The 11,490-nt window shown below is 37.0% G+C and overlaps 1 protein-coding gene across 1 annotated transcript; it reads right to left on the bottom strand.

Annotated features, from left to right (window-relative positions):
- Positions 1-5,997: 5,997 nt before the first annotated feature.
- On the bottom strand, positions 5,998-9,014 carry LOC149786278 (uncharacterized). The gene has a single exon (XM_089978167.1). The coding sequence runs from the start codon at positions 8,542-8,544 to the stop codon at positions 6,859-6,861; it is 1,686 nt and encodes a 561-aa protein (XP_089834293.1). The 5' UTR covers positions 8,545-9,014; the 3' UTR covers positions 5,998-6,858.
- Between the last annotated feature and the right edge of the window lie 2,476 nt (positions 9,015-11,490).

The raw sequence follows: 11,490 nt of genomic DNA, 5'->3' as shown, positions 1-11,490 counted from the left end.
GGACAATTCAAACTGATAAGACCAAGGCGAAAATACCTGATTGTCCAATGCAACACAATTCAACAGGTGGAAAAATTCATCCAAATTGAAACTATAGACCCAATAAAGATCAAAGTAGAGAGACACCATAGCACTCAGAGGAAAACACGAGTCACTTCAAACTCCAAACACAGTGAAACCACAACTAATCTGGCTGAACCCACTAAAACCACTATCTTTAAAACAGTAATAGCACTAAACGGATACAACAAGGACATAAGCAAAGTACTCATACTTCATAAACTCACAGCAAATGGAACACAGACCACCAAAGTATATCGTCTTGAAAATTACAAGGGACAAGGAACAAACAAAGCAGTTATAGAGGCTACCGAGCCAATACCCTCAATAATAAAACTAGGACAGTCAGGAGTGTACCATAACCTGGAAAACTACATAAATAGGCCAAGATTTTGCACCAAATGACTGCACTGGGGAGACTATGCCCTCAGATGTAGATTCAAACCAAGATGTAAGTACTGCGGAGGTCAAAACAAGGAAGAATGCCACATAACTAAACAAAAATGTGCTAACTGTAAAGAAAACCATTATCCTAGATCGGCAGAATGCAGATTTGCAAAATAAAAGAGAAATAAATAGTGGACTTAATGAACGAAAAACACATCACCTACCATTCTGCCAAAAACATTATCTGTAAAAACAACCCAAACACACCAAAATCTACCTCTGAAACAATCAATGAGCACCAAAACTCTCCACGCAGAATCAGAAGGGAAAACATTGCACCACAAAACATACCCTCGAATCAGGAAACAAAAGAACCAAAAACTACAACCCACATTGTAACAAACCATGACCAACCTGATAACACTCCAAATACAAACAAAATTGTCACCCCAAACATCCGGCCGTAAAACCAGACGTAATCTGCCTACAGGAAACCCTCATAACACCAGAACACAAACGCCTGCCCAAACTACAAGGCTATACCCAGGATATCTTTAAAAACAGACCCATGGGGCAGAAAGGGGGTGGACTAGCAATTTTTTAATAGATACACTAATCTACTATGAAATAATAGATTTCCCCTAACCTAAACATCAATAATAGCATCGAAATAATGTCAGTAATGATAAAAATAGGAACCACAAACATTCAAATAATAAATGCATACGACACAGGAGGTACCTTCGGCCCTACCAACCTAATCTCACTAAAGGCAATCACTAATAACAGCAACAGTAATCTAATGATCTGTGGCGACTTCAACGCACACAGTGAATAATTGGGAGGTAAAAAGAAAGATCAAAGAGGGAAAATGGTTGAAAAATGGATAACTGAGAACAATCTGGTCATCTTAAATGACGGGTCGAACACTAGATTAAACCCAGAGGATGGCAATCTCTCAGCCATAGACCTAACCATCACTACCCCAAAATTGGCTCAAATCACAAATTGGTGGGTGGATCAAGATGATACATCAGGAAGTGAACATTTTCCCATCACAGTCAATATTCAAACAAAAACTCAACACATTCCAAACGAAACCCCACCTAAATGGAGGTACCAACAGGCAGACTGGGACCAACTCCAATTATTACTAGCTAGAGTAAATCCAGATAACCTAGAAAGCCCAAGTATTGCCATGTATTATGATAACATAACAGACACAATTATAGAAGCAGCTAACTGATGCATCCCAAAGACAACTAATATCCAAAATAAAAACCATGTACCATGGTGGACTAAACAGTTCACTATAGCACATAAAGACAAAACAAAAGGCTTTAAATAAATATAAATGCACCAAAAATTCTATCTACTTCCAGCAATATAAAGATAAAGAAAAAGCACTAAAACAAACTATAAAAACTGCTAAAATTAATCCATGGCAAACCTTTTGTTCTAAACTGAGTCTAAAGCAAACTCAAAACAAATATGGGACAAGATAAAAGCCATAAAAGGGAAAGCAACTACCTCAACCCCAAAAATTAAAAATGCCATAACAAATAAAAATAAGGCAGACCTCCTAGCGAAGCATTTTTCAAACATGAGTAGCAACAATGATCACACCAGAAACTTTAAAGAACACAAAAAACTAATGGAGGGAACCCAACCTCAAGTGTTTCAAGACCAAGGTACAAAATTAATCTCACGTAAATAGCGACATCACAGTACATGAATGGAAGATAGCCCTACGATCCAAAAACGAAACATCCCCTGGTAAGGATCAGTTAGGTTACATTATCGACAAAAAACTACCTATCAATATAACAATAGCCATAATCAAACTCTTTAATAGGACATGGGATAAAGGCCAACTACCAACCATATGGAAACAGGCCATTGTAATACCAATCTCCAAGCTAGGTAAAGATCCCAACAACATAAATCCGTAACGACCCATCTCCCTTACAAACGGTCCACCACTGACCAACTTCTCAGATTGGAAACAGACATCAAACTTGCTTTTAACGCACATAGGAAAACCGATCGCAACCTCAAAGCGGTGTTTTTAGACCTAGAAAAACCGTTCGACCTAGCATGGACCAATGGACTAATGACCACATTAAACCAATGTGGAATATCTGGACGCTTGTTCAACTGGATTGGCGATTTCCTCACAGGCCAGAAAATTACCACAAGAATAGGCAACACCCATTCAGAAGAATTTTCACTTGAAAATGGAACACCGCAAGGCAGTGTAATAAGTCCCTTACTATTTAACCTAATGGTAAATGACCTTGACCTCAATGCAGCCTCTGCAAAAATAAACTTGTCACAATTTGCAAATGATAGTGGCATATGGAGGAATGGAAATCCTGCCAATAACACAGTAGTTAAAGAAATCCAGCAGAGCCTAGACAACATAGGGAGATGGGTGGACAAATGGGGTTTCAAAATATCTCATGAAAAAACTGTGGCAATCATATTCACCCCCAAACAAAATAACAACCTAGTATATCCAAACTTCTATATGCAAAATCAATTAATCAAATACGTAACAGTAGTAAAATTCCTAGGAATGTTCTTTGACAACCACCTCACATGGAAACAGTACATTGAACAACTCACCCAAAATTGTAACAAAGATCTAAATTTACTCAGGAACATCACAGGGACTGACTGGGGATCCAACCAGGAAACCCTCCTTACGATATATAAAACCCTAATTAGATCAAAACTGGATTACGGTTGCCAAGCATATAACTCGGCTAAGCAACCTGTACTACAAATAATTGACACTACCCAGAGAAAAGCCTTACTATTATGCACAGGAACACTCCCCTCAATATCATTAGAAGAACTACAAACGCTAACAGGAGAACTACCCTTAAAATTACGTAGGCAAGAACTGCTCCTCCAATACTCCATTCGATTAGATACCCACCCAACCCACCCAGACAACCATCCCATCAAAATAGCTATAAATAAATGTAAAGTTGTCTTCAAACCCAAAATCATACCCACCACACCAAGTGGCAAAGTAATCCTTGAACTAAGAGAAAAGATACCTCTACTAAAAAAAAAAACAGGTAACAAACAATACAGACCAGAAGAAATCACCATGGTTACAAAAACCACCAAGGATTAACATTGAAGCTACCAAATTAGGCAACAAAGAAGGACATGAAAACTTACTAAAACCTGTACTGGTAAACGAAATCAACCAAAAATACCCGAACTATGTGAAAATATATACCGATGGATCAAAAACAAACAACCCACCAAGAACAGCAGCAGCAATAGTCATCCCTGAATTCAATATACAAACGGAATTACCTGACTATTGCTCCATTTACACCACTGAATTCTGGGCTATACTTGAATCAATACAATGGATCAAAGACAACCAAATACCTAAATCAGTCATTATAAGCAATTTCCTAAGCGTTATCAAATCGACCCAAAATTGCAATACACACTCTATGGAACAATACCTCGACAGAGCATGCCAATTAATGGACGATATCACCACAGCACATCAATTAGTCAAGCTCATGTGGATACCGTTGCACATTGGAATCTCTGGCAACGAAACAGCAGACAAAGTTGCAAAAACCAAAATAGGAGATCAAAACTCTATCAAGCTTAACTATAGCTCTACAGAAGCACTAAGCTTCGCACAAACACATATAGACCAAACATGGCAATATTTTTGGAACTCCTCCACAAAAGGTAAAAAGGACCATGAAACCCTAAAAAACGTAGGTAGGAACATACAGCTACCTAAGGGTACCTATTTAGAACAGATAACCACAAACAAGATAATAACTGGAAAAACTAAACTAGCAAGCAGTTTTGGAAGGTTTATAGGACCCAAACCAGCAACCATTAACTGCTTTAACTGCCACACCACCGAAGATCTACACGACATATTCAATATATGCCCAAAATATCAATCCGCTCAGAAAATATTTATCAAAAAACAAAAAGAGATTGGATCACCACACACATACCCTGAGTTACTTATGGACTCTAATAAAAATAAACAATCAGCATATAAAAATATAAATAAATTCATAGACTCAGCAGGACTTAGGAACAAAATATAATTACTATCCCCACAAAACCAAAAGACCCAGTAACTAGCTAAATAAATTTAGAAGCCACCACATAAAAACCCATAACATATCATTCAATTTTATAAAAGTATTAATAAATAATTCACTTATGAAGCACCTATAAAAAAAACTAAGGAACCGCAAAATCGGATGTCCTAGATGTCCTTAACGAACCGAGTAATCAGCTAGGATTCCAGTCCTAGATGTCCTTAAAGAACCGTGCAATCGGCTAGGACTCCGGTCTCTTGCTAAATAAAGGATAAATAACATTTAGTCTCGAAAAACTAAATAGCTTAAAGAGGCAATATCTAAAAACTTATAAATAACATAACGTAGGAAGCACACCCTAAACACCTCGACTAGTAATGCCATAATAACCTTGAACATCTCTCTTCATACATGATTTCTACTAAGATCCTCTATAAACAGCATAGAACATCCCCACCCTTTTAGAACATTTAGAAGAAGAAGAAGAAAAAAAAAACGAAAAAAAAATAAAATCAAAAGAAACACCAGGCAAATGCAACAAGAAACCAGCGATGTAAAGCAAGCAGGACCGTTCCCAAGCTCCCCTTCCCACTAATGACAGCCAACCATTCAACTGTAAGGGACCTTTATGGACCCACAGTTTGAGGCCAAATTATCAGGGTTCCTTGAATCCACAAACGCCTGGGGGAGGTGGCACCATTCCCTTCCACAGGAACAACTAGCAGGCTGCGGTGCAGTCAGAAAAGAGTGGCACATGCACAATTGTGCGCACGCCACTATAATTAAACTCAACAATAATGAAATCAGTGCTGTGATGCAGCGTGTCATTGCAAATACAACCCCAAGCATCACCCAAATGATTACAATCTCGTCAAAAAAAACCAGTAATTCTGCCTCATTTTCCCGACACAATTACCGCGTGGGAATCTCGCACACTTGAGATCGACTAGCGTAGTTGCGCGTTTATCGCAGTTGGCTTAATATCCGATCCCGGCCGTTGGGAGGTTTCAACGCGAATAACTCGCTTGGATATTCGTCCGACGGTGGGAAACCTTGAATGTTCATTGGTACTGGCGTTTGCAAGATTAAATCGATCAGAGATGAGATCCGACAAATAACTCCATTGGTTGCAGGAAAAGACTCTAAAAGTAAGCGTACACGTGCCCACACTATCTTCTCAATCGAATCTCCATAATTTCGCAGCTATCACACACTCATTGCTAAGAACAGTTCTCTGTTGACGGAAATATATTTCCGAGATTCCCGCGCGCGAACAAATTCTGCATGCAGGACCCAATGGTACCAATCACAATATTGCGCCAGATATTTTCAGGATCACCACTACGATTCATGTGTTGACATGTGTTTTAGTGTCACGAGTGAAGTAGAATACAAGTTAATCAGAAAAAGGTTCTGAAGAACACGTTGACCTGTCAGACTATAATTATCAGTAACGATAGGATATTTATTGATATAAAATATATTCTTTTCTTTATGACCAACTATGATAAAACTAACTTTCGCAATTATAAGCATACATTGTGCAACTCTGTTTTACACACACGCACACATACGTCCAAAAAAAGATAAAAACCTAGTGTCTTTATGTGAACAAAAATAAAACAAACAATCTATAACTTGAAATCAAAAGTAATACTTATGTCTATGAGATTATAACTTTCCAACAGAATCAATTATGATGACGCTACTACTGAATCTCAGTTCCATTAGTTCAAATTTTCGTTCAGTTATATGTAATATTACTTTAATCTCCATCCAATATAGCTAAAATGTTTTCTTCTGTATCTTTGTTTAGAAACATATTTAAAAGTACCGTTTATGTCCAAATGCATCAAGTGCGTTCAACACATATTAACTCGAATAAACAAACAATAAGCTGAACATTGAAAAAAAAATATCGCACACTACAACCATTTCTTTAATAACCCATATTCATATATTTAAGATGGTTCATGATGTTTGGTGAAGAAATAAGTCAGGGTCATTTATCCTCATAAAAATGGATAAAGAAAAGTACCAACGACATAAATTGTACACTAATGCTTCCATGCATTCCTGTACATGTAAATCTGTTATACTTGTTCCATGTATATAACTCTCCGTTTTGTGTGCTAATTATCTTGATGTTCCAGTTCTTCGGGAGAATGAGACTATCTCCCACCCAAACATGTCAATGTTGTTTCATAATGGACGATTACATGTATTCATATTTATACTGTTTTTTTCTACAACAGATCTTGCATATTAATCAGAGAGAAATTCAGTTTTATAATACATGTTATTATTAATAGGAACTGACAATCTCACTCTTCAGCTTTTGAGGCAAAGGTAACCCCATGATATTCAAAAACTTTCTTCCACAATACTTCAGTATTGCACATTTGCACAATGACTTTAGCGGCCATGTGTGGCTTGATCTATATTCCAACTCTTTATTTAAAAACTGAACCAAGTTTTCCTGAACTGGATTTATAATTCTGTCCTGTGGTGAAGCCACATAAACTCCATTTGCTTTTCGCAATGCCAACATATCCATGTTATCTAGAAGAAGAAGAAAAATATCTTTCATTAAATTGATCACCGTCTGTTTATCCTTGGACTCTTTTTGAGAGGAAGCCAATGAAAGTAAAACAGTGCATAAAACATTGACTGGATATTTTCCAGACGGATTTGAGTTTGGATCAGCACCACTATGAATCAATAGTTTAAAACACGTAACCATGTTTTGGTCAACACCAGTTGCTGGGAGGATTGAAAGGAAGGCATGCAAAGCATTTCCAGCAAGGCCACTTTCTCCAATCCTGCCAATAATGTTAGGATCGGCATGATGTTTAAGAAGTATTTCAACACATTTTGAAGTGTATCTTCTTACAAAGAAATCAGAGTCTTTAAACTGTTCGGCAAATGATCCAACTGTTTCAAATATGCAGTGCAGAGCTGATGCAAATGATGACCTGCCAAAAGCCGTTTTAGAAGTGCTTGACTCGTTGTCCACCTCAAATTTTTCTTCGTTAAAGTTAGGATTGGCACCAGCATTTAGAAGAAGGAGGAGGCAGGCTATCAGATACTGGCTTGCATTTTCCAACTCCTGTATGGGAGAATGGCTCAACAAACTATACAGGGGATATGTCCTGAAAGGTACTGCCAGACAGAAGTTCTGGCCGTGCTTTATCAAAACTGAAGTAACAGTCAATAGTGATTCATACCATGTTTTGTCAAAAGACATACTGTAGGAGTACAAAACATGGTACAGATTCATACCTCCAAAAAGATTTGTTATGTTGGTCTTGTGACGAAGCAATATATCCAGGCATTCTGCTTTAGCTGTCTTGAGTGCAAAACCTACAGCTGATTTAATTTCATCCTCAGAAGGTTTCTGGGTTAGTAATAATAATCTCAGTGCGCTGGGTGAATCCTTTTCACAAGCTTGATATAAGTAGTTGTCCGCATCTAACTTGGACTTTACAGTTTTCCTAGCATTATCAAAATCGAGGATTGCCTTTACACATTCAGCATGGCCAGCTTCTGCGGCAATATCCAAAGGCCTCCACTGTTTTGTACTGGCATCACACACAACCTTGCCAACTTCAATGGTTCTCATTTTCCATGAATATGGTGCAGTTCTATTATCTGACGGTCTTGCCTGCAGTAGCGCAAACAGTATTGCCCTGTGGCCAAGACTAGCTGCCATATGAATGTAGGGAAGAGATTTTGGTTCATAAGGAGGTTTAAAGTGTCCCTTAGCAAAAATCATCTCCAGACATTCCATGTTATTGGACATTATAGCATGGTGGAGTACATCAAGCCCCTGGTCGTCAGACCATGACTGAATGGTATTCCTGTCCAACTTATCTAAGCACTGACGTAACCGATCAACATCTTCTACGGAATGAACGCCAGTGTGAATCGCCGTAATAAACTTCACAACATTTAAACTGGTGCCTTCGATCGAAGTTGAACTGCCGCTCATGTCAGTAAACTAAATGCTAGTACTCATCAGGTAAATTCCTAATACTTCTTACTCACACACTGTTGTTTGAGAGGTACCTGAAATGACGCATTTTCGCAAACTCCGTGCGTCTACCGTTATTTTAAATATAAATACCCTACTGTTTTGTACAAAATCAGAGGTGATTTTCCAATGCACTGCACACAATTCCAAGACAGTGAAGCATGATTGATTCACGGTTACGGTTTCGAATGTATTTAATGTCGGCAAACTGTTTTTCTCAGCGTCATGATACGTGTTCAAATATAAATAAAACCACATGCGAACATAATGCAGCTACATCAAAGAAAAAAGAAAATACTATTACAGTTGCTCAGTACGTTCTTATCTCTGTTGGAATGCTTCATTAAGTAAAATTATTTTTAGATCACAGACTAGCATAAAAGCTAAACTTTCAATGGAAAAGTTAAAGCGTTCTTGACAACATGCTACTACCCGTAAAATTTATCAGCATATCGTAAAGGGCACACTATACAATGATGCAATGAAAAGCGTCCTGTAGTCAAGGACCAAAGACGGTTGGTATAATACAAAACCGAGGTAGAATTCAGATACGGTGAAAGAACCGGCAAAAGAAAATGTAAGATACGGAAGCTTTAGTTTTGGTCAGTGATATATACACGACATATGTGTATGCTTTATGTATCAATCAGTGAGGAATCAAAGGATTTGATTTCTTATCATAATATTTTAATTATGTTTGTAACAGAGAATACGAACGAACCCCACCTTAGCAAAAGCAATAAACAAATTTTCATGCATACATTTAAGTGGTATTCTGTATATGATATTTACTAAAGTTTGTTAACTTGAAAATAAATTTTCAAAGGACAATGAAAGTATGCTATTTCTTTCATCTGTTCCTCTGTTATTTCTGTATCTATTTGTTGATAATAATTGTGGTCGTTCCTTTGTTATTTCTGTATCTATTTGTTGATAATCGTTGTGGTCATTCCTTTGTTATTTCCGTATATATCTATTGATAATCATTGTGGGCTAGAAGAAATTTGTGAATTATAATACGAGTAATGGTATTCTATATATAATAGGTTTATCTAAAATATATCAACAATTTGTTGGGTGAAAAAAGACAATAGCAGTTAAAAGCAATTCATCAGGTTTTGGATGGAAAAGAAATAACTGACACAAGTTTTTCTGACTTTAGAGCTTATAATTTAAGAAGTTGTTATTGGGAGGGGTATTATAATGTAACATATTTTCAACTCATTGACAAACTTTACCATTTGGACCAACTTTGGCTATTTCTGCAGTAAAAAAATTATGCCTCACTATATGTTGGTGCAGTAATTTATGGAAAAATCTTTAATTTTGCAGAGCCGGATCAGGATAAGTGTTGGGGGATGGAGATATCCAACATTTCAAAAGGTCCCTCACTTTCCTCTAAAGGGCACCAAAGCAAACATGCTATAGGTCTATTTAGTCAAAGTGTCATAAATTACCCACTAAATGTGAGCAAGAATAAAACAATGGTCAAATTACAAGTGACATATTACTATACGTGTGTGTGTTTCTTTTTTTAAGCAGGGGGTATGGTCTGGAAACCCTGGACTCCCATCCTATTCTGGCCCTATTTTATTCACAGTAAATGTCTTTGAAGAAAGAAAAAAGTCATTCAGACTACTTCAGCTATTTCTCCATTTGAATTGACAGAGAAGTTGCAAATGGAAAATAAATTTATCAATGCATTCGCAACTTCTCTGTTAATTCTTGTTTCGCAAATAGCCAAAGTGGCAGCTATCAACATATATTTGAAGTAAAATCCATAACAAGGACACAAAGTCACAAATGAGACTAGACAGCACTTATGTGAAGAAAAAAATATACAATGTAGACAAAGATGTTTTACAACATGGAAAAAAATGAGTACAGAGCAAAAGATGTGTGATGTGATGTGATTTGATTTTAAATGTAGCTTTAACAATTTTTCAGTCATATCGCTACAATATCTGCAATGTGGCAGTTTATGGTAATGTCTAACACTGGGGCATCATGCCGCAGACATGTAGCATGATGTCCCACCAGTCACATTATCCTGACACCAGGTCGACCAGTCCTAACACTAACCTCTTAATGCTGAGCTTCAAGCAAAGCATCTGTTAGTACCATTTCTGTAAGTCTTTGGTGTGACTTGGCCAAGGATCGAACCCATGACCTCCCGCATCCATGGCAGACACTCTAACCACTAGGCCATTGGAGCGGTTCAGAGCAAAAGAAGAATAATATCAAACTTTATACTGTGCTGTAAGTTTAGCTGGTATTCCGTGGATGTGTGTTGTCAAGTGCTAAGCCTATGTTAATTAATTACATTATTTAATATCTCCAGGCTGGAGAGAGAGAGACAGAGAGACAGACAGACAGACAGACAGAGACAGAGACAGACAGACAGACAGACAAAGTTTTTAATCAATCAAATCTGTGTATAAAATTAAATGATAGACATAAAATAAATTATGTATTGTGCCATCCTCCATGTGAATAATAAAAACATACTTCATATATTTAGAAAAAATAAAAGAAAATAATAAATGCAGAAAAATACAAGCTGTACACTTTCTTGACCATTAACATGCAATTATTTTCATCCTGTTCAGGTTAATATCATATATGGGCAATATTTTGTAAGTAAACTAACTCAGTTTAGCACAAAATGAGATACGTCTCAGAGGTAAAGCAATGTAATATTTCAAGTAAATTTAGCTTGGAGTGTTAAGTTTTGCATTTTCAGCACAGTTTTCCTTCAATGGAAATAATGTCAGCCTTCCTTTAGCATTCATTTACATGTCAAACTCTCCCAAATATTTTTAAAACATGGCCTGCATTACCAGGCAATAGAATTAAAAAGCTACAATATTGCAGTCTTTCTCTGTATATATTTTTCAATATGCC

This window comes from Sinohyriopsis cumingii, chromosome 12 (assembly GCF_028554795.1).
Source record: "Sinohyriopsis cumingii isolate HCF-2022 chromosome 12, ASM2855479v2, whole genome shotgun sequence".
NCBI lineage: Eukaryota > Metazoa > Mollusca > Bivalvia > Unionida > Unionidae > Sinohyriopsis > Sinohyriopsis cumingii.
This window is presented reverse-complemented; position numbering and strand designations above follow the sequence as displayed.